The sequence below is a fragment of the Cebus imitator genome, unplaced genomic scaffold (assembly GCF_001604975.1).
Source record: "Cebus imitator isolate Cc_AM_T3 unplaced genomic scaffold, Cebus_imitator-1.0 Scaffold706, whole genome shotgun sequence".
Taxonomy (NCBI): domain Eukaryota; kingdom Metazoa; phylum Chordata; class Mammalia; order Primates; family Cebidae; genus Cebus; species Cebus imitator.
In genome coordinates, this window is record NW_016108021.1 from 347,526 (window position 1) to 371,665 (window position 24,140).

Here is a 24,140-nt window from a genome sequence, read left to right on the forward strand (position 1 = left end):
GAACCCGGGAGATGGAGGTTGTGGTGAGCTGAGATCATGCCACTGCACTCCAGCCTGGGCAACAAGAGTGAAACTCCATCTCAAAAAACAAAAAAGAGAAAAAGAAAACTGAATCCTCAATGCAACAGCACTGGGAGGTGGGGCCTGTGGGAGGGGCTTGGGTCAGGAGGGCTCCACCATCAGCAATGGATTGATGCTAATTATAAAAGGGCTTGAGGCTTTGAGCTGAAGACCTTGCTCTTTCTTTGGCCCTCTCTTGCCCTTTCACCTTCTGCCATGGGATAATGAAGGAAAAAGGCCCTGGCTAGATGCTGGCCCCTCAATCTTGGACTTCTCAGCCTCTCAAAAGGTGAGAAATAAATTACCCAGTCTGTGGTACTCTCCTACAGCAGCAGACTGCAGACTAAGTTGCACTGTCAAGCCAAAATATAATGACTTGCTAGTGGCTAACAGCACAGGTTGGAATCTGATGCCAGGCCCTGCTAGCTGCATGACTTCCGAAGAGTTACCTCACGCTCAAGGTTTCAGGTTCCCTACCTGTCTCCCATTCATAGTTGTCAGGAGTAAATGAATGAATGTATGGAATGTGCTTAACAGTGCCCTGCACACAGCCAAGGGCTCAGGAAAGTTAGCGACCGTCACATCATCACCATCATCACCATCATCATCACATGCAGCAGTTAGTGTCAGGGCTGTATAAAAATATTAAAGAGCTCATTTGAAGCTTATGTCCAAACATACACAAAAATGTGTTAATATGTATCTTTTGTGTAATTTTCCACCTAACTTTCTAGTTTCTGTGACAGTACCAAGAAGGAAAAATATTTTAATTCACTCCATACTCTTGTATTGAAGATCTTGTTTCCTTTATAATGAAATTAGTGCCTGACTGTATCTAAATTTACGAGAAGAAAAAAAAAAAATGTATGTTCACTGAGGTCATGCCTGTGACACTGAAACAGTAGAGACGGACTAATCGCTTCTCACAGGGGTAAAGCACTCTCTGCTGCCTTTGAAACATCAAGCAGCCCCCAGACATACAGCAGTGTATGAGATGGAACTCTCAGTGGGGAAGACGTCGCAGACAAATGCATATAGTATGAAGCATATTTGCTTAAAAATAAAACTATAAAGTCGGGTGGCTATGTGTACACATACATGTATATAAACACATATGTGCATACACAAAAAGTGGATCATCATGAAGCAATTGCTTGTGTGGCGGGAAGCAGGAGGCAGAGAGAGGAGGGAGACTTTGTTTCGCTCCAGTTTGTGTATCTCTCACATCTTTTACAATGAGAATCTATCACTATTTTATTTCATATTTAAAAAGAAAAAAAGAAAGGGAAAATAGTGTCTATTTATTTAAAACAAAATAGTCATCAAGCCATATAATGCATTATATTACATTAAACTGAATTTAAAAAGGACCCTCTGTCATGCTTTCATTTAAAAACATAGTAAGACAAGTGTGACGGGAAACCCCAAACTTCTGCAGAATGAATTGAAATAATTGGGTCATTAAAAATCAGTTTATTTCCCGGTGCTTTGGGAGGCCAAGGCAGGAGGATTAGACAAGGTCTGGAGTTCAAGATTAGCCTGGGCAATGCAGCGAGACACCATCCCCACCTACAAAAAGCTTTAAAAATTATCTGGGCATGGTGGTACATACCTGTAGTCCCAGCTGCTTGGGAGAGTCAGGTGGGAAGATCACTTGAGCCCAGGAGTATGAAGCTACAGTGAGCTGTGATTGTGTCACTGCACTGCAGCCTGAGCAACAGATGAGACCTTGGACTCTGTCTCTAAAAAAAAGGGTTTTATTTATATTTTTACTATTTATTTATTTGAAGACATGGTTTCACCCTGTCACCCAGGCTGGAGTGCAGTGGAACGATCTTGGCTCCCTGCAAGCTCCATAGCACCCCTGCACCCCACTCCCTCACCCCCGGTTCAAGTAGCTGGGATTACAGGTGCATGCTACCACTCTCACTCTTTTGTATTTTTTGGTAGAGACGGGGTTTCACCACGTTGGCCAGGCGGGCTGTTCTCGAACTCCCGACCTCAAGTGATCTGAGTGCCAGGTCTCCCGAAGTGCTGGGATTACAGGCGTGAGCCACTGCACCTGGCCAAAAAACTTTTTTAATTAAAAAGCATATTTTTTTAAATCAGTTTTTTAAATACATTTTTGTTGCTGTCATATTTTAATGCTCATGGAGCCTCAAATTAAAACATAATGAGGCATTTTAAGGGGCATTTGAAAATCAGTAATGCTTTTTTATAATTAATTTAAGTGAAACGGCATGTTTGCTTGAAATCCCAAAATGCCTTTTCAATTTCCTAAGGGGCTCTTCAGGCGGGAACAGTTGGGAGGCACCCAGTGGTTCACCACGTGCTCCCCTCCAGGAATGGCGCCAGGTCCTGGCTGCGGGACAAGGCGCAGCACACACATGGCCTTCTCCCTTGTGCCGCTGTGCCTCACAGGGACTGATGGGGAAATGTCGGGGCTCGGAGAAAGAGACAGAGAAGCACAGAGGTGGGGAGCCCCTTGGACACGGGGCTGAGCGATGACCCTTCCACGGATGTCCCACCGACTCTGGAATCTGGAGGACCAGAGGGAGCTACCTAGAGACCAGCTGGGAGGAAGAACAACTGTGGCTCCGCGTGCAGGAGGAGCCCCAGGTAGAAAGACCCTGAGATTCTAGCACAGCTGGCAGGGACAGGGCATCGGGGGGTACCACTGCAGGCTGGCGAAGCTGGAGGGGCCTGATCAAAGCAGGCACTCACAGGCCACAGCAGGTCACAGCACAGTGCCCCACATCCAGTGGGAAGCACACGGCTGAGTTGTGTTTTAAGATGCTCTCTCTCCACAAACACACAAATACACACAAATATGTAAATACATTCTGATCCCAACAGGCTGGGAATATAGGTTTTGCTGTATTTAATGAAAGCCCACAAAATACATCCAAAAACTATTCCTGTACAAAGTTACAGAAAATTTCAGTGGATTGCAGAAAGTAGAAATTAGGGGCCACATGCTCTCATGCAATGAAATTAGAAATTAACAGTAAAAGGAAAGCAAAAAACAAAAAGTCAAATTACCTAAAAAGTCAAGAACATCAACGTTAGTGATGATTAAAGAGAAAACCAAAAATGCATATTACAAACCACTGGAACTAAGTCCACAAGAGCACTGTGTGTCAATAATGGCCACAAGAAAACCTATCCCATATTATTTCTGTTACTCGACTATAAAAGGTGGAAAATTAATAATATATGCATTAAGAAAGTAAAAGGGATTGATAAAATGAAAACATACATAGTCAATGAACCAAAAACTGAAATAAGACTAATCCTTTTTAATAAAATAAAGAGCTGGTTTTGGGGGAAAAACAATTTTAAGAGAAACTTCGAGTTAATGGAGAGAAAACAACATTTGACATTACAAATAAGAGAAAGCATGAATTAAATAAAAGGCTTGGCTGGGCGTGGTGGCTCATGCCTGTAATCCCAGCACTTTGGGAGGCCGAGGAGGGGGGATCATGAGGTCAGATGATCGAGACCATCCTGGCTAACACGATGAAACCATGTCTCTACTAAAGATACAAAAGATTAGCTTGGGTGGGGTGGCACCTGCCTGTAGTCCCAGCTACTCGGGAGGCTGAGGCAAGAGAATCACTTGAACCTGGGAGGCAGGGGTTGCAGTGAGCCAAGATCACACCACTGCACTCCAGCCTGGGCGACAGAGCGAGACTACGTCTCAAAAAATAAAAATAAAAAGCTTTACAAATTGTAACAACTTTATTGAGACAGAATTCACATACCATATAATTCGCCAATTTAAGTATATATCTCATTGGTGTTTAGTGCAGTCACAGGGTTGTACAACCACAATCAATCTTACGACATTCTCATCACCTCAAAAAAGCCCCATACCCCTTCCTCAAATTCCCCATTTCCTCCCAAGACTCCCAGCTCTAGGAAATCTACTTTGAATCTCTAAAGATTTGCTAAAAATGTTTATTTTTAAACTTCAAAAGAATATTATCTGTAGCTTTATAACAATAAATTGGAAAAACCAGATGAAATATAGAATGTTAGAAAAAACATTATCAAAAATGATCCCCAAAAAAGAAAGAAAACACGAATAACATAAAGACCATGGAAAAAAGTGTCATTTTGCCTCCTCCAAATTAAAAAAAGCCTAGATAATTCCTAGGTCATATAAACTCTTTTAGAGCGTAAGTCAAACCAAATGCTTCCACTTTCATTTTAAAGTAAGCATAATTCTAAGATGAAACCGGACAAAGGAGGCTGCCTCATGGTAAACTGCAGGTCATCTCATTTCTGAATTTTGACGCAAAACTCTTAAATAATATATTAGCAAAGTGAATGCAGCCTAATGTATATCTTAAAAGCACCAGGACCATTGCCTATTTCTGCAATGCAAAAGTGATTCTGCATTCGGAAATCCATTAATGCAAATCACTGCATTAATAAACTAAGGAGGAAAGCCATATGATCATCTTCACAGACGTTAAGACAGTGATAAAATTTACATGCATCTTGATTAAAAAAAAAAATCTTAGGAAGTCAGGATGGGAGCCGATACCTCCAGTTCATAAAGGCATCTCTCAGAAGCTGATGGCAGACATGACTCTAAATGGTAACCCATTAAAAGCAATCCTGTGAAAGCCAGGAATAAAACAAGGGTGTTAAAAAATACCAGTGTTAGTCAACCTTTCCCCCATAAACCCTCAATGTGAGTGAAGAGTGACATCAGGTCTGGGCTGACGCATGTGCGCCTGGAAAGGTCTGTCCTCTGAAGTCACTGCTTCCTTTCCCTGGACACTGCAGCACTGAGATGGATGTGGAAGGCTGTGTCCGTCTCATGTGCTGGGGAGGACGCCTGGATTGGGGTGGTGGCCTGCAGGCCCTGGGCCTCTGTGAAGACGAAAGTGGTATAAAAACAACTGATGGAAAAGTGAACCGCGGCTTCTCCGTGAGAGCCTCCCACTGCAGGCAGGAATGCCAGGTGTGGGTGAGGGGGAAATGGAGCTGTGGGACCTCCCAGCAACCTGAAGATGCTGTCCCTGCTGCATCTCCTGTCCTGTGTCCTTCTATGAAGCTCAGCAAATGGGGAAATTTGCCAATAGAAACCATCTCTCAGCAGTAGGCTTGGTGGTGGGCTTCCCGTTCAATTCAGGAGCAAGAGGCGGATGATGAAATGCCATCATCTAATGCTATGCTAACGAAACATCCTTCTCCAATGTTATTTTAACAGTTTTAGCCGCAGCAACTACACAGAACCACAAAACAAGATGTACAGATACTGGAAAGCAGAAGAAAATGTAATCATTTCCCCTGACAAAACTATGGGATCAAAGATTCAGGTGTACATTCAAATGCCTGCACAGGTCAATGCAAGTGATAAAAAGTCCAGGACCGGGCGCGGTGGTTCACGCCTGTAATCCCAGCACTTTGGGAGGCTGAGACAGGCAGATCACCAGGTCAGGAGTTTGAGACAAGCCCAGACAGCATGGTGAAACCCTGTCTCTACTAAAAATATAAAAATTAGCTGGGCGTGGTGGCGGGTGCCTTTAATCCCAGCTACTCGAGGTGGGGAGGCTGAGGCAGGAGAATCATTTGAACCCAGGAGGCCAAGACTGCGGTGAGCTGAGATCGCACCATTGCACGTCAGCCTGGGCAAAAGGCGAGACTTTGTTTCAAATAAATAAAATAAAAAACAATAATAAATAAATAAATAAACAAAAAACTGCAAAAAGTCTTACATGCAGCGAATAGCCTCTTCAGTATAAAATAGTAATTAAAACAGGCATCCACTGGAGGAAGAAAATATTTACAATGCCTAGGACTAAATTTGGTACATGGAAAATCACATGTATATTTTAGAAAACTATAAAAGTGTACTAACATTTATAACAAAATAAATCCCAGATCGATAAAATACATAAATATTTAAAAAATAAAACCCTAAAACACTGAGGGGATAGCAGAAAATTATTTATAATCTTAGAATGGGAAAGTCTTTTCTAGGAAAAACACATAACCCAGCAACTAAAGGGGTTAAAATACATAAATGAATAAAACCAGTGTGAGGACAGAAAATATCCACACAAAGAATGCCATTCAAAAAGTCAAAAGACACATAACAGACTATTAAAAAATATATATATTTGCAAACATATAACAATGGCCAGTTTCCCTAACGTAAGGAAGTACATTTATATATATGTATACAAATAGGTAACAAATGTGAAGTGGCAGTTAACACATAAAGACATATAAGCAACTTATAAACAAATATAAAGATGCTCAACTTCACTTTTTTTTTTTTTTTGAGACAGAGTCTCACTCTGTTGTCCAGGCTGGAGTGTAATGGCGCGATCTCGGCTCACTGCAACCTCCGCCTCCCAGGTTCAAGCGGCTCTCCTGCCTCAGCCTCCTGAGTAGCTGGGACTACAGGCACGTGCCACCACGCCCGACTAATTTTTGTATTTAGTACAGACCGCATTTCACCATTTTGGTCAGGCTGGTCTTGAACTCCTGACCTTGTGATCTGCCCACCTGGGCCTCCCAAAGTGCTGGGATTACAGGCGTGAGCCACCACACCAGAACTTTTTTTTTTTTTTTTTTTTTTTTAAAGACAGAGTCTCATGCAAGTACACATATATATTTAATGTATTTAAAATGTGCTATTCTCTTCATGTTGCCTCGTGATTTTTTAACTGATCACATTGTTCTGTGTTTTATTTATTTATTTTTTTGAGATGGAATCTCACTCTGTCACCCAGGCTGGAGTGCAGTGGCACGATCTCTGCTCACTGCAACCTCTGCCTCTCAGGTTTAAGCAATTCCCTGCCTCAGCCCCCTGAGTAGCTAGGATTACAGGCACCCACCACCACACCCGGCTAATGTTTTTGTATTTTTGGTAGAGACGGGGATTCATCACCTTGGCCAGGCTGGTCTTGAATGCCTGACCCTCATGATCCACCCACCTTGGCCTCCCAAAGGGCTGGGATTACAGGTGTGAGACACTGTGCCTGGCCTCAACTTCACTTTTAATTAAAGAAATGACAATTACATAACAAAATTGTACAATTTTATTGGATCGGTAAAGACAAAAACCATTCAGACAACACAGAAGTTTGGATCTGGGTAACCAGGCACAGGCTCAGACTGCTGGCAAGAGTGTGAAAGGGTGCTTCATGTTTGGAGAGCAATTTAGGAATAAGATTCTAAATTTCAAGTGCACTCATGGTCTGATTGCAGGGATGTGCTTAGTGATTTTTTTCTCTAGATCCGTTTGCATTCCTACCTTGTTCACTGCTACACCCTCACCACCCAGGCCAGTTCCCCAGCAGCAGCAATAGCCACTCAATCTGCTGAGTAATGAATGTGGATAAAGAGTAATATTCGATTGGGCACAGTGGCTTACGCCTGTAATCCCAGCACTTTGGGAGGCCAAGGCAGGTAGATCACTTGAGTTCAGGAGTTTGAGGCCAGCCTGGCCAGCATGGTGAAACTCTCTACAAAAAAATACAAAAAAAAGTTAGCTGGGTGTGGTGGCACGTGCCTGCAGTCCCAGCTACTTGAGAGGCTGAGGTGGGAGGATCACCTGAACCCAGGGAGGTTGAGGCTGCAGTGAGCCATGATGGCACCACTGCACTCCAGCCTAGGCAACAGAGTCAGACCCTGTTTCAAAGAAAGAAAGAAAGAAAGAAAAAGGCCAGGTGCAGTGGCTCACGCCTGTAATCCCAGAACTTTGGGAGGCTGAAGCAGTGGATTGCCTGAGGTCAGGAGTTCAAGACCAGCCTGGCCAACATGGTGAAATCCTGTGTCTACTAAAAATACAAAAAAATTAGCCATGCATGATGGTGGGGCCCTGTAATCTCAGCAACTCAGGAGGCTGAGGCAGGAGAATAGCTTGAACCTGGGAGGTGGAGGTTGCAGTAAGCCAAGATCATGCCATTGTACTCCAGCCTGGGCAACAAGAGCAAAACTTCATCTCAAAAAAAAAAAAATATGTGTATATAAATATATATATACATATGTTTGCCATGTTCATTTTAGCAAAAGACTAGAAACATCTCTAACTTATCCTTCATTAAGGGATGGTTATATGAATTATCACACACCCATCCAATGGAATTATCCGCTGCTCTCTGTTTAAAGAAGACTTCCAAGTGCTAATGTGAAAATGTCACAAGGTCACATGGTGGACTAACAAAATCCATGTGAGCAGCCCATGTGTGTTAAAAAAAATCCATACACAAAAATATGCACAGATGATGACTGGAAAGGCACCAAAAAACAAAAACAAAAAACCCTGTTAGCAGGAAAGGGAGTTGCTCAGAGCCCAGAATAAATGAGTCACTTTAGGCTGGGCGTGGTGGCTCACGCCTTGTAATCCCAGCACTTTGGGAGGCCAAGGCGGGCGGATCACAAGGTCAAGAGATGGAGACCATCCTGGCCAACATGGTGAAACCCCATCTCTACTAAAAATACAAAAATTAGCCAGGTATGGTGGCGGGTACCTGTAATCCCAGCTACTCAGGAGGCTGAGGCAGGAGAATCGCTTGAACCCAGGAGGCGGAGGTTGGAGTGAGCCAAGATCACACTACGGCACTCCAGCCTGGAGACACAGTGAGGCTCCATTTCAAAAAAAAAGATTTATTTTAGTTTAGATACCATTTTTATGCAGAGAACACTAGCTAATCAAATCATGCAGAAGAAAAAACACAATCACCACACAAACATATGGAAATGTACTAGGTATTCTAAAAAAAACACCAAAAACTGGAGTGAAGAGGTTGAAAGGAACTTGGATAAACCAAAGCACACACTATATGTTCTGGAATGCAAAGACATGGTATTGTTTAGATGTTTTAATTCTCCCTCAAAGTAATCTACAAATTTAATATGATGCCAACTCAAATCTCAAATCTATTCCTTCTAAGTCTTGACAAAAGAAAATCAGTGTATCTAGAAGATTAAACATTTAAAACCAGACAAGAACATTTTAAAGAAACAGATTAAAAGTCTGGGATGGGGTTGGGGACAGAACTTGTCCTACCAGTTATAAAAACCGATTATAAAGTCAAGGTATTTTAAGTGGTGTTGTTCTGGAATGTTAATAAACAGACATATGAACGTTGAATGAATATGAATTAAAAGTCCAGAAATAGACAAACTGGCATTACTATCTGTGTGCACATGTGTGCATGCAATGGTAACATTGGTAGAGTTACCATAACCAAGAAGTTACTGAGGTTGCATAATCTTAGAAAGAAGAAAATCTTTTTAAGCCTGGTGCTAAAATAAGATTACAAAGAGAAACACTGGTAAATTTGAATATATAAAAATTAAACAGTTTTCTATTTTTTTGACAAAAATTAAAAGACAACAATGCAGGGAATATATTTGCCCAATATAAATCAAAGGATTCAAAACCATAATATATAAAGAACACTTATAAATCATTAAGATAAATATTTAAATCTAAAACTGGGTACAGAATACATACAGACAAAACACAGAATAAGATAAAATATAAATGGTGGGCTGGACATGGCGGCTCATGCCTGTAATCCCAGCACTTTGGGAGGCCGAGATGGGCGGATCATGAGGCTCAGGAGATGGAGACCATCCTGGCCAACATGGTGAAACCCTGTCTCTACTAAAAATACAAAAATTAGCCAGGCGTGGTGGCGGGTGCCTGTAGTCCCAGCACTCAGGAGGCTGAGGCGGGAGAATCGCTTGAACCCAGGAGGTGGAGGTTGCAGTCAGTCACGATCTTGCCACTGCACTCCAGCCTGGCAACAGAACAAGACTCCATCTGTCTCTCTCTTTATATATATGTAGATAGATAGATAGATGGTGCATAAACATAAATTTTGTGACATAATTACCTACATGTATAAATATATATAAGCTTATATGCAATTACAAATGAATAAAAAGTTTAATCTTATTAGTATTCAAAGAAATTCAAATTAAACAATAAAGTCATCTTATATCTTTCAAATTGGCATGGATTAAAAAGAATAACAACTTTCAGTGCTGGCAAAGGTGTAGGAAAAAGAGCATTCTCATATATTGGGAGTATAAATGGATAGACTTTCCTAAAAGGCAGTATGTCAATACGTATCAAATACTCTAAAGATACATTTATTTTTATCATGTATGTCTACTTTTAGGAGCTGTAAAAAGAATTAATTTGTATAAGAATGATGGCCATCTTCCTAATTGCAAAAAGCAAAGATTTGGTTAAATAAACAATGTTATATTCATATATAGAGAGTAGTCACTACCAATAAAGTTGTAGAATATTTTAAAACATGCTGAGCACAGTGACTCATGCCTGTAATCCCAGCAATTTGGGAGGCAAGGCAGGCAGATCACCTGAGGTCAGGAGTTTGAGACCAGCCTGGCCAACATAGTGAAACCCCATCTCTACTAAAAATACAAAAGTTGGCTGGGCGCGGTGGCATGTGCCTATAGGCCCAGTACTTGGGAGGCTGAGGCAAAAGAATTGCTTGAACCTGGGAGGCAGAGGTTGCAGTGAGCTGAGATTGTGTCACTGCACTCCAGTCTGGGCAACAGAACGAGATTCTGTCTCGCACAATAAACAAATAAAACATGGAACAATGTGATCAGTCAAAAAATAAATCACAGGCAGGATGAAGAGAATAGTACATTTTAAATACACTAAATATATATGTACACATACGCGTACACATATACATCCATATACACACACATTATGTACAGAAAAGACTGGAAGGACATAATCACCTGGGTGGTAGGATTATGAAGAGTTTTGTTTTTTGAATTTCTATAGTAACTGTATAATTTTTATAATATGAAAGGCGTATACTTTTTATGTGTTGCATAGGTTTTGCCTCATTTAATATTCTGTGAAGAACTCAGGGTAGGTCATATTCACACTCCACAGCTGTTATTAGTCTGTTCTCACATTGCTAGAATAAAATACCTGAGACTGGGTAATTTATAAAGATGTTTAATTGGCTCATGGTTCCACAGGTTGTACAGGAAGCATGATGCCAGTATCTGCTCGACTTCTCAGGAGGTTTCAGGAAACTTGCAGTCATAGTGGAAAGCGAAGGGGCAGCCAGAAAGTCACGTGGCCACAGCAGGAGCAAGAGAGATAGCAAGGAAGGGAGGTGCCACACTCTTTTAAACAACCAGTTCTCCTGAGAACTCACGCCCTCACTACCATGAGAACAGCACCGGGAGGCTGGCGCTGACCAATCCTGAGAATCTGCCCCCGTGATCCAATCCCCTCCCAGCAGTCTCCACCTCCAACACCTGGGGATTACAACCGAACATGAGGTTTGGGCGGGGACGCAGATCCAAACCATATCAACGGGAAAGGGAAGCAAAGAAGGGAGAGAGGGTGACTTGTGCTAAGTCACATAACCGGGAGGTGGAAAAGCCACGGCACTGATCCTGGATTGCTGACTCCAAACCCAGTACTGCGTATGCTGCAAGCATCAAGCAAGTGAACACACTGGTTTGTAGCTCTGAGATTTCCGGCCTTGTATGAGCCAGGGCAGAGAGATACCTAGGATCGGGCTCTGAAGTAAGGTAAATATTGATGATCTACCTTGCCACGGGGTGCCGTCAACCAAACAGATGCATGTGAGAGGACACATCTGTGGTATATGATGTTCTTTTTATGTATCTCTGGAGGTATAGAAGGCGGTAAGAAATAGAGGAGACCAAATCTCCCTTTCCTATCCTTCCATGCAATGTGTGATGTGGGAAAACGGGGTCTGAGATTAAAACCAGGAGGGGTCATTCCTTCAATCCCGGCACTGTGTGGGCTTTCTTTTTGGTGTGGATCTCCAGGAACTGTGGTCTCCCTTCACCCAGTCACTCTGTATCCCCCACACAGGGCCCTGCATCAGAAAATGAGGGTCCCAGAAAAAAAATGGCCAGTTTCTTGTAGATCACCAGATTTTGCTACACTCATGGCACATAGTATTTAGGAATAAGGAGGCTGGCCAAATTATGTATACAAGATGGGGAATCACCCTTTCCGATGGAGACAGGGTTCCAGGTTGTGCCAATTCTCAAACATAAGGAGGCCTACAGCATACCGAGAATAATTCTGTGCACAGCATGTGGGGATGAAATCTGATCAATGTTCTCTAGGCCACATTCAATAGACAATAACAAGATGAAGCTCTAACAGTGCATTTTTATAACTCAGTGGGTGCTTCAGCATTGAAACTGTGCCAACTGACACTGGTCCTGCTGGCCTTTGCAGATAAGAATGCAGAGAGCAGCAGGATTCCCAGCGGCTGCCTCTGTGAACATGATCCCAAGCCAAGCAGGCATGGTCCCACAGCAGAAAAGCTTCTGGTAATTCAGCAATCGCTTCTCAGAATCATAGCACAGGTAGAGCAGGTAGAGGGCAACTGTGCAGGGACATGTCTCTGAGAGGTAGCCTGCCACTGCTTCCAAGACAAAGAAACAAAGGCCCACATCCCCAGACCCAGCAGGCACAGCCCTATCAAGAGTTTAACTACATTCATACCGGAATGCAACCATACACACTGCAATTGCTGTCACAGCCAGATGTACATACTACAGTACCATGAGCTAAGTTACCTTGAAATGATGGTTCTAGCCAACAAACAATTGGTTGATCTTCTACAACAAGCTCATCCAACCCACCAGGCTGCATGCAGCCCAGGACGGTTTTGAATGTGGCCCAAAACATATTCATAAATTTTCTTAAAACATTATGAGATGCTTTTTTGGAACTTTTTGGGTTTTTTTGGCTCATCAGCTATTGCTAGTGTTAGTGTATTTTATGTGTGGCCCAAGGTAATTCTTCTTCTACTGTGGCCAGGGAAGCTGAAAGACTGAATACCTCTGTTCTGCACTTGTACACAGTACACTGTTTATAATCTTCCTACATTTTAAAGAAAATTCTTTTTAACTGAAAAATGAGAACTGTATTGTTTTGAAATATTGGTCATCCAGCATAACATGTAACTCGGCACTTAAAATTGACTTGCAAATTGATTTTTAAAAATTCAATATAAATAAGAATCAATGCAACAAATGCTAAAATATAATAGTCACTAAGGATATTTATTCCAAAATAGCACTACATTGTGATCCTTCAAAATATACTATTAGTAGCTGATTTACAAGTAGAACGAGTTTTAATTGTTCTACTTATGTATCAGTAAGCTAATTGTTAGCTAATTTCTAGAAATAAATCAGCTTACCCTAAATACCTTAAACAACCAGAAAACATTAGAATGAATTGAAAGTGTACATGAGAACCTAACAATACAATAAAATTATTTTAGAAATTGCTCTCGTGCAAAATCAAATCCTATGACCTTTATGAAAGAGTCTGCATTTCGTTACTTACCAACTGGCAGCCTTCTAGAGAGCTGACTAGCTGAGCATTCTGACAAGAGAGAATTGAACCAGCCAAATTCAGCATCACACACACTGCAGAAAGCAGCATGAAAAAGGTTATCTGGAAACAAACCAAACAGAAAACTGATTATTCACTTGGAGAGGCTCAGAGGAAAAACTACTCAGCTTTACAATGAGTTTACAGCTTTCGTTTATTATACAACAGTGGGTCACATAATTACATGAATAACATACATGTGTTTTGAAGCAAAGTGCTAGGTTATTTCTCAAACTTCCAAATTAACATGATCTGAAATAGAAAAAGTAACATCTGTAGGAAGCCATGGCAAGCTGCTATGACTTTGTTTGAAACCTATTATGATAAAATATTTAAGGAGTTAAACTTGAACAATTGTACATTATATACCCTTAACAGTAACAAGTTGTACACTATTAAAGGAAATTAAGTGAAAGAAGTCTATTTATTAGAAGGCCTCTAGGTTTTAATTTTTATTACAGAAAATTCATACACATGCAAAACCAAAGAAAACAGTATAATGTGCCCATCATCCAATGTCAGTAATCAATCCACTTACAACCGTGTTTCATTGACAGCCCCTACCATCCAGGTTGTTGTGCAGCTAATATCAGACATCATATAATTTTACCCTTAAAAATGTTTAAAGGAATTGAGAAGCTTTCTGAAAACAGCCAAAATAGTCATCACATCTATAATAAATAAAAATTCATTAATATCATGAGATACTTAGTTCACATTTCTCCAACTGTCTCAATTTTTTCACACTTTGAATCAGGCCACACAGGACACAAATAGGGTCCATGTGGCACAACTGGCTGTCAGGAATCTTAGGTAGTCTGTGCATTTCCCATCATGTTTCCCTCCACGAAATTTCTTGAAGAAATCAGTTCTTCGTCCTACAGAGTTTCCTATAGCCTAAACTTTCTGATTGTAGCCTATCATTTAACGTTTCTCTAGCCTCTGTATTTCCTGTAATTTGGTGATTAAATACAGAGGTCTGACCAAATTCAGATCAATAAAAGGCAAATATTTCTCTTTTTGTGATGCTGGTGGCCATTTTTAATGACGATTTAGACTCATTAATTTATTGGGATTTCCAAACAGTGCTAGTCTTATTCTGTCATTTTTTTCTTTATGAATAAGAATACATATAGAGACAGAGACTGGTGCTATTTTTCATTCCCACTAACAATGTATGAGAATGATAAGATCTTACTTTTACTGTTAATGCCTTAAAAATGTTTTGGCTAAATTAAATTTAGGAAAAAACTGATATTACCATTCTCTACCATAACTATAATATCTACACCCCAGATGTAAATTTATTTTCCTTAAAAATATATATGGAAGACACAATTCAAAAGAGGATATTTTGTTCATTTAGGAAATATTTCAAGTTCATAATGTTAGCAGTATCTCAGCAATGGTTTTAATAACTGCAGAGTCTTATGGCATCCCATGGGAAAGTTAGGTCACATAAAAAGGGCCAACTTAAATTTTTCCTATTAGAAGTTACAGCAGTCCCATAATATCATTCAAATGGTGTGTAAATAAACTGGCCTACACAGCTTTGAAATAGAGGTCAAAAAATAATTGCTGAAAACATTACAAAAGCAAACCTACACAGAAGCCAAGGAGAGACTAGCTTGAGACTTAGTAAGTGCTGAACAACAAAGATGTTGCTGAATATCAAGGAAGTAAGAGACAGTAAGATCTTTTTGCATGTTTATTTTTTTGTTTTGTTTTGTTTTTGAGACAGAATCTCACTCTGTTGCCAGGCTGGAGTGCAGTGGTGCGATCAAGGCTCACTGCAACCTCTGCCTCCCGGGTTGAAGTGATTCTCCTGCCTCAGCCTACTGAGTAGCTAGGACTACAGGCACACATCACCACGCCCAGCTAATTTTTGTATTTTTAGTAGAAATGGGGTTTCACCATGTTGGCCAGCATGGTCTCAATCTCTTGACCTCATGATCCACCTGCCTCGACCTCCCAAAGTGCTGGGACTACAGGTGTGAGCCACCACGCCCGGCCCACTGTTTTTTTAATTGTGGTGAAACATCCATAATAAAAATGTACTTGCATTTTCTAATTTTTTTTTCTTTTTTTAAGAGATGGTGTCTCGCTATGTTGCTTAGGCTGGAGTGCAGCGGCTGTTCACAGGCACGATCCCACTGCTTATCAGCACGGGAGTTTTGAACTGCCCCATTTCCGACCTGGGACAGTTCACCTCTCCTTAGGCAACCTGGTGGTCCCTCGCTCCCAGGAGGTCACCATATTGATGCCGAACTTAGTGCGGACACCCGATCGGCATAGCGCACTACAGCCCAGAACTCCTGGGCTCAAGCAATCCTCCCACCTCAGCCTCCTGAGAAGCTGGGACTACAGGCACGCGCCACCACACCCAGCTCTAATTTGATTTTTAAACTGTGGCAAAATATAGATAACATGAAGTTTCCCTTTATTAACATTTTTACTTGTGCAGTTTAATGGCATTAAGTATGTTCACATTGTTGTGGAAGGATCATCACTATCCATTTCCAGATAATGTTTTGTCTCAAACTGAAACTCCATACCCATTAAACAATTCCTCATCCTCCCTCCTCTTAGCCCCTGGCAATCACCACCATTCTAGTTTCTGTCTCTTGAAATTTGACTACTCTAGATGTATGACACACGGGGAATCACACAGTACTTCTCCTTTTGTGACTGGCTGATTTCACTTATAGCATAATGTCTTCAAGATTCATCGATGTTGTAGCAAGTGTCAGAATTTCCTTCCTTCTCAAGGCTGAATAATATTCCACTGTTCCGGAAATTGGTTCTGCCAATGAAACAACTTTTTTGAGTGGGCAAGAACTTTGAATCAACTATTTCATAACGCCGGAAGCTGGATGAACACTTGCAGCATCCAGAGGGGTAATCTATGAAGAAAGAGGTTGGCATTCAAGGAAATCTCCATCAGGTCACTGGCTGACCATGGATATAATGGAACAGAGACTTTAGTGATCACACACAGTAAGGACTACCATCTGCTCAACATTAATTTGGAAAAGTCACTGGATGCTTACAGCTCTCAAAAAGCAGTATCAGACATTACTGAGGGAAGTTAATCTGATTTCCAGAGTTACCACATTACAATATTCAAAATGTCAAGTTCTCAAAGATTTCCTCCTTAACCAATCTCTACCCAGGTTCCTCTGAGCCCTCTTCTCCCCTAGGCCTATATCCTGGCCTATGAAAACTTGAACAAAATATCAACACAGATTCTAACAGCTCAAGGCCACATCCCTAGGATGGCCCTAGCTCCCCCTATAGAGCCTGCCTGAGAAAATTCAAGGCTGCCAAAAGCGTTTACTGTTAGTTCCAGCCAACACCTGAAGACACCTTGTGTCCGGGCTTCTGTGGGAAGGTAGGAGCCTGACTTTGATAAGCATCAGCTAACAACCCCAGATGGGTTTCACATGGTCAAATCCCTACTTTCCACTTCTGGTAATTTTTCACTTGTTGTAGAAAATACAAGTGAACAAAACCAATTTCAAAAGAATGGAAAACCTGAACATAAGCTTGAGAAAAACATCCGTAAGAATCTACCCACAAGAAACACCAGGCCCACAGACTTTCACAGGCAGATTTATTCCAATCTTTGGATAATAGGGCAAAAAGCCAGCTTCCCAATGCGTTTATAAGACCACGAGGCTTTCTATTTCCTGAACAATTCAGTGCAATAGCTGCTAAGTGGGACAGAACAAGGTACGTGTCCTGGAGAGGTCAAAGGCACCCAAGTGGGGTTAGAGCTCTCGTACTGTGTGGAGGGTGACTGCACAGACAGGCAGTTATGTGGGACATTGGAGCCCGGGTGGGAAGCTAAGGGCACCCATGTGGGATGGTGTGGCAGCTAGGATAGTGGATTGGTTATTTATAAGAGGAATTAATCAAATAAGTAAATATGGTAAAGATGATAGGTGCTGAGTTCCTCAAATCAGAATAAACATGGTGGTGTTGTATTGCAAATGGCAGTGTGATGTAATCTCATAGTCTTCAGTGCTATAGATAATCGATAGGTAGATACCCTATAACTTCATCACCTAGAAGGCTGGGAGCAATGATATTTCCAATAGGCATGAACAAACCTAGCAACCTTGTTTCTAAATTCCATTCTCCACTAAAAGAAAACAGAACTCTTTAGGGAAAGGATTAATTCCAGGCCTAGGGCAGGGAGGGTTAAAGATTGAACTCCCTGCCAGGTGTGGTGGCTCACACCTGTAATCCCAGCACTTTGGGAGGCTGAGGCGGGCGGATTACAAGGTCAGGAGATCCAGACCATCCAGGCTAACACAGTGAAACCCTGTCTCTACTAAAAATACAAAATATTAGACGGGCATGGTGGTCTAATTTTGAGATTATCTCAAATAAATTAGCATAACTTCAAAAATCATAATATAGGAAAATTAAAGACTAACCTACCTTATATCAAAAGATGCTAAAGATTTTGAGCTATATGTATTTTAAAATTTTATCAATAAGAAATCCTTGTCTCCAAAATGCAAGAACCTTTAGATATCAGAAAATCTGTTATTACACCAAATTATACGACCCAAAAACCAAATTTATAAAGTAAGAAATTTTAATCATATTAGCAGGTGAATAAAGAGCATATGATAAATCCAAAGTCATTCATAGTTTTTCTAAACATCTCTAAGCAAGCTAGGACTAGAAGGGGTAATTAAATAACCCAATAAAAGGTTATTTGTGGGGGAAAAAACTCTTAACAGCAAACATCACACTTTATGGCAAAACTTAAAAATTATTTCTTTTAAAATCAAGAATAAGGAATCAAGAACATCCTTAGAGTCTGCTATAACTGCTTCTTTTCAATAATACATTGCATTTCCAGCCAATACAATAAAGACCAAAATAAAAGGCATTAAGAATTGAAAAATAAGACAGACATTCACGATGCTAAAGAATTATAAGAGCATGATATCTGCAAATGAATAGCAAACAAACCAATTCGGTCCCAGTCATAAATTTATCTATATATGAGACATTGCTATAGAATAGTGAATGTGTCAAAAATCAATGTGGTAAGTATAAATGATGAAAAATTGGTGCCAGGCTATCCATATAAGAAAAATACAAAAATTATTTCCACACCTCACATCATATACAAAAGATTAAAAGCATAAAATGTGAAGACGAAAATTTTAAACACTTAGGGAAAAAATGTAGAAAACATCTTTACAATTTTAGGATTGGGGATTTTTTTTTTAAGCACTATACACGAATATAGCTCTTATAAACACTGATGATTGTTACACATTAAAGTCAAATGATCTGTATGACCAAAAGAAGTGAAAATGTGGGAGAAGCCATTTGCACTAGATAGATCTAGCACACAATGAAGGACATGTAGACCACATAAAGACGTCTTACGAATCAACAGAAATAGGTCTAAGACATAAAACCTGACAGTCAAAAAAGAGTGAGGGCAAAAGATAGGCAGACACTTAACATCACTAAGCAACAGGTACAACTTAATACCATAATAAATTATCACTTCACACTGCACCAGAACGGCTGAGAAGATACTGAAAAGGCCAAGTGTTCACAAGGGGTGAAGGTAGAAGGACTGGCAAACAAAAACAAAACAAAACTGTATAAAATGTGGCTGAGAGGCCGGGCGCCATGGCTCACGCCTGTAATCCCAGAACTTTGGGAGGCTGAGACGGGCAGATCACGAGGTCAGGAGTTCAAGACCAGACTGGCCAACATAGTGAAACCCATCTCTACTAAAAAATACAAAAATTAGCTGGGCATGGTGGCTTGTGCCTGTAATCCCAGCTACTTGGGAGGCTGAGATAGGAGAATTGCTTGAGCCAAGACCCAGGAGGTGGAGGCTGCAGTGAGCTGAGATTGTGCCACTGCACTCCAAACTGGGCTACGGAATGAGACTCCATCTCAAAAAAAAAAAAAAAAAAAAAAAAAAAAAAAAAGAAAAGAAAAGAAAACAACATTGGTGGGATTGTGACTTGACACAAGTTCAAGAGCAGCTTGGCAATAGTCCCTGACTGCTCCATTTGATTCTGGCTACAGAAACTCACACATGTGCCTAAAGAGGCACTGTCCAATGCCTGCACATCTCAAAGAACTGGAAATGAGTGAATGAAGTCTACATATATCCACACAGTTGAATCTCAAATACGTAATGGTGCGTGATAACAGCAAGTTGCATAAGGACACGGCCAATACTGCTTATTCAAATCATGAATGCCGACAAAACTCTACATTGGTTATGTAAATATACATGTGTGGTAGAATTATAAAGTCATACAACAGCCCGGAATCCACAGACTTTTATTACTTCTGGGGAGAGTGAGAAGGAAAAGACATAAGGGCTTGATATGGCTTCTGAAGTTTCCTCTTTCACAATTTGAAACAAGGTAATCGATGGTGAATTGTTAACACCTCTCGGAAAAGCGGGGAGATTTTGCCTCAGATATAACTGCTGATGGCTGTTGGGTAATACTTTTCATTATACAGGTGAGAACGTGAGTATCAGAGGGCACAAAGAGGAGAAAGCTGAGTCAGGGAGGTAAGGGGACTAGAAGGCAGGAATTAATTTATACACTGAAATAAAATGCAGATCAAGAAGAAATGCCTACAAGGACCAAACATATTCCACTGATGAAACAAATGCAAATCCCAATTCAACAGAATGAAATAAAACCTAGTCACCTATCATATCACGTTCCTCCACACTCACTGTAGACCCATTTAAATGACATTCAGTTCGGTGTTGATGAAGTTCATTTTTATCCTCCAGTGAAAAGTATTTGCCTTATTTCAAGGTTAATTTGCAGCACCTCCCTCTAAAACAAGTATGCTTATTTACCCACGGAATAAATGGGTTCATTTATAAAAGAGTTCATAGTCCCCTTGTATTCCTCCACTACATATAGCAGATGCTGTTTTATGCAGAGATGCTGAATCTTCCAATTCATTTAGTCCATAAAACAAACTATTAGATGGCTATTATTTTTCTCATTTTACAGATAAAGAAATTGAGATTCAGAGAGCTTAAAACCTACCCGCACAATCACCATGCTGACAAGTTAGCATGAACCGTAATTCAAATTCAGTTTGCCAGACAGCTGCAAGACCCATATCCTTTTCCCTATACCTATTCCCTATACCCTAAGGGGTAGATCTTATGTCTAACCTCCTGCTCCCACTGTTCTATGTGGGTTATACTCACCATACACATTATATTTCCCCATAAAGCTCTACATACAATAGAGTCAGACTAAAGGAATATACCTTTTGAACCAGTAATTGTTCTCATAGGAAAGATTTAGAAAAAGATAATTAAAGTGGCAGCTCCAGGTTAAGGAGGAAAAAAAAACCAAATTAAAAAATTAAAGAATAAACTAACAAGCAAAATCCTCCACATCAGCGACTAAATCCACTTTACAGGTCAGGAAACATCTGCATACAGTAAGGAAACTATGTAAATTCTTATACTAGTTATGGTGGAGCCAGGATCTGAACCCAGGCAGTCCGATTCCCAAGCAGGCACGGTTAATGGTTATGCTATTGCTTTATAAGCCTTTTTGAGACCCACAGTGAGAAATATTTTACTTCATGATCCTGTACACACACACAAAAGTGAAACAACTTCTACAAAACAGTGTTACCTTAATATGTAGCAAAAACTTTAAGATGCTGACTTACAGTCATGAAATTCTCTCATGAACCACGATTTTAAAAACACATAATGCTTAAGTGCTTCAAAAATACAGCATTTATTATAACAGAGTAGCAAGAAGAAAAAAACTAAGTGAAACTACATGTTTAGCAACCAAGCTGAATAATTATGAATATAAACAATTGCTATCTGGAGAAAACATATTATGTTCATTGCTTGGAACCATGAATAATACTTACATATGTAGGAAATATTAAAAAAAATAGGTTAAGGTAATAAGGATATGAGCAGTTATGTTTTTATTTTTAATTTTATAAAAACTTTTATTTTTCCTTACAAACTGGGGTAGTTATGAGACCCAATAATAGGTACCTTGCTTTTATTTTCTTGGCAGCAAAGCAACTCACTGTGTTTCTTCTTGCGTATCTGTTCCTGATCACAGTCAAGTTTTCCAATTCGTTTTACTAAGCTAGCAAAATTTTTCATATGAAAAACAGTAAAATCAAAACAAAACAAATGCTCCTTTGTTTATAAATGAAAATCTGGAACCAAATAACACGTTGAAGAACAAAACTTTGCAAACACATCCTAAAGCTACACACATTGAAGCGTTACAGAAATACGCTCCCTGGGTTCTCCCTTCCCCCATCCCTCTACAATGTGCCTTTGGGTCTCAGACTCTTGTCCCGGGAGTCCCTCTGAATCCACCTCAGATTTTAAGAGGATGGGGCTGGGCCACTCGGCTGAGGTCTGGCCCTGTTCTCCTCATCCGCCAAAGCCTCGCAGTACTGTGCTGGCCAGTCCTTGGGGTCTTGATTATGGACTTTGGCCACAAACTTAAGAACTTTCATCTTGCTGGTTTCCAAGTTGGTTCGTGGGCCCCACTGGAATTCGTAGTCCACGGGGTCGGTGTGGGGTATCCGCCGGTACTCCAGGTAACGCTGTCGCACAAAGTCCTCAGTGATGAGTTTCTTTGGATCTCCGAAAACTAAATGCTTCTTGGTAGGGTAGACCCCTAGCCGCCGCAGAAAGTCCCAGACTTCAGTCTCCTTGATGGTGTTGCCCTTCATAAAGATGAGCCCTAAGACGATCATCAGGAGGCCCGTGGTGGGCGTGCCTTGGTCGCCCCTCACCTCGGCATCCTCCTCCACGGGCTCCAGGGTGTTGATGAGGATGTAAGTGTTGCTCTTGGGTTCAAGTTCCACCAGCTTGTACCCGAAGACGTACTGGAGGCGCTCGGCGGCCAGTGTGAGGAGGTCGGAGAAGATGTCCTTGTAGTCCCCGACGACGTGCTTCAGTATGTCGGCTCGCTTGATCGGAATTTTCTTCTGGTCCTTAATCAGCAAGAACTGCACCAGCTCGGACACTTTCAGCTCCAGCTGCTTCTGGGTCCTGGGCCCCACGGCGGGGGCGGCCAGAGAACGGCGGGCGCCCTGAGGCGAGGAGCCCCGCGCCCCCTGCGAGCCGCCCGGCCCGCGGGACGTGCTCGGGGCCTCCTCGGCAACGCAGTCTCTAGGGGCCCGGGCGTCTCCGCCTTGGCTCGAATCTCTGACACTCTCGGTGTGGCCGCTAGAACGGCCCCGGTTCCTCGGTTTTTGCAGCATGTTACCCGCGCCGGCCGGCGGTCTCCGGGGCAGATTCCCGCGGGCAAACACTGCGGCCTGCAAGCAGCCGCGGCGGGAATTGTGGGTCGACGCAGAGAGCGGACGCCAGGCCCTGGGCGGGGCCATAGGAGGGGCACGCGGCGTCGGCGGAGACTGCGCGCTGCGTCACTAAGGCTGCGCCTTGCGTCAGTAAGGCTGCGCCTTGCGTCGCGGCGGCTGGACGGTGCGCCTGCGCGGCTGCCGCGGGTACAAAAACAAGCAGCGTTGTTCTGTGCATCCTTCCTGGCTCGGGCGATGATTTTTGGTAGAGTGAAGTGTTCTTACCAAACCATGCAAGCGGAGAACGAGACCCAAAACCCCTAAACAAGTGTGTGGCTAAATTCAGGACCACACAGGCTCAGGCAAGTTTTACAGACAGTATGATGCGTTTCTAAATCGGGAGCATTTGTAAAGATCTCAAAGATCAATGTGTGGAAAAAAAGAAAAAAGAAGAGGAAGGTACGGCCGTGGAAGTAAAGTAAAAGCATTTATTTCTACACAAAACGTGGGAGGACATAAAAAGCCCCAAGTGTTCTTAGTTTTCGTCCTTCTGCCCAATTTCATACCCTCCAACCCATTACTCCCAGTTACTTTCTCTAATGCCTTGGGGAGTCTGTTAAAAACCAAAGTCTGCGGCAGGCTTTCCTCGCAAGCAGGACTTCGGTTTCACTATTTCCGTATTTACATTTTTTGCATTAAACTCTAGTCAACTATGAGAAAACAACACACAACGTCAATATTAAGTAAATGTTGTAGCTTTGTCAAGTGAGTTTATCTTTTGGAAAACATCACTGCTTTGGGCTCACAACCACAATTTTAGCAGAAATGAGTAAGAGGTATGCTGCAAACAGAAACATGCACCCTCAAGATTACCATTTAATTTTGGGCATCACTAATCAAAAATTGCAATAATGTGGATCTCTTAAATTTCTTAATTCGTAATATATTAGCTTTAAAGAAAAGAGAACACTGGGGTACCATCCCTCATAATCTGTGATGTGTGCAGTCTCTATATTTTAAGTGTGCAACTCAAGCAGCCAAAATGAGTCATTTCATTAACTGAAACCATCAGCAGTCTGCTGCCACTACTTCTAGAGATCTTAGCACATGTGTTTCTTCTCTATTTATTGACTTGCAAAGAAGCAGCTGAATTTCCCTGTCTTTTTAAAGCTACCCAGAAAGTGGATAAACTCTTTAAAGAACCAAATCAAATTGATTTCCTCTTTAATGCAGATATATTCAGAAGAAAGCAATTTCAAATATATTCAAAGAACACATTATCTGAATAATAGCATCAAACACAACCTTTTTTTTTTTTTTTTTT

The 24,140-nt window shown here is 41.4% G+C and overlaps 2 protein-coding genes across 4 annotated transcripts in view; both read right to left on the reverse strand.

The window, feature by feature from the left end:
• Positions 1–24,140, reverse strand: part of FAM189A1 (family with sequence similarity 189 member A1) — a 232,119-nt gene that overhangs the window by 93,836 nt on the left and 114,143 nt on the right. For all 3 annotated transcript variants that reach the window (XM_017518830.2, XM_037735021.1, XM_017518829.2), the window contains exon 2: positions 13,439–13,549. In XM_017518830.2, the coding sequence (XP_017374319.1) occupies positions 13,439–13,537 (99 nt within the window). In that variant the 5' untranslated portion in view covers positions 13,538–13,549. The remainder of the gene's footprint in view (positions 1–13,438; positions 13,550–24,140) is intronic.
• Positions 21,247–22,902, reverse strand: NSMCE3 (NSE3 homolog, SMC5-SMC6 complex component). The gene has a single exon (XM_017518831.2). It carries the CDS (start codon positions 22,775–22,777, stop codon positions 21,890–21,892), a length of 888 nt encoding a protein of 295 aa, XP_017374320.1. The 5' UTR covers positions 22,778–22,902; the 3' UTR covers positions 21,247–21,889.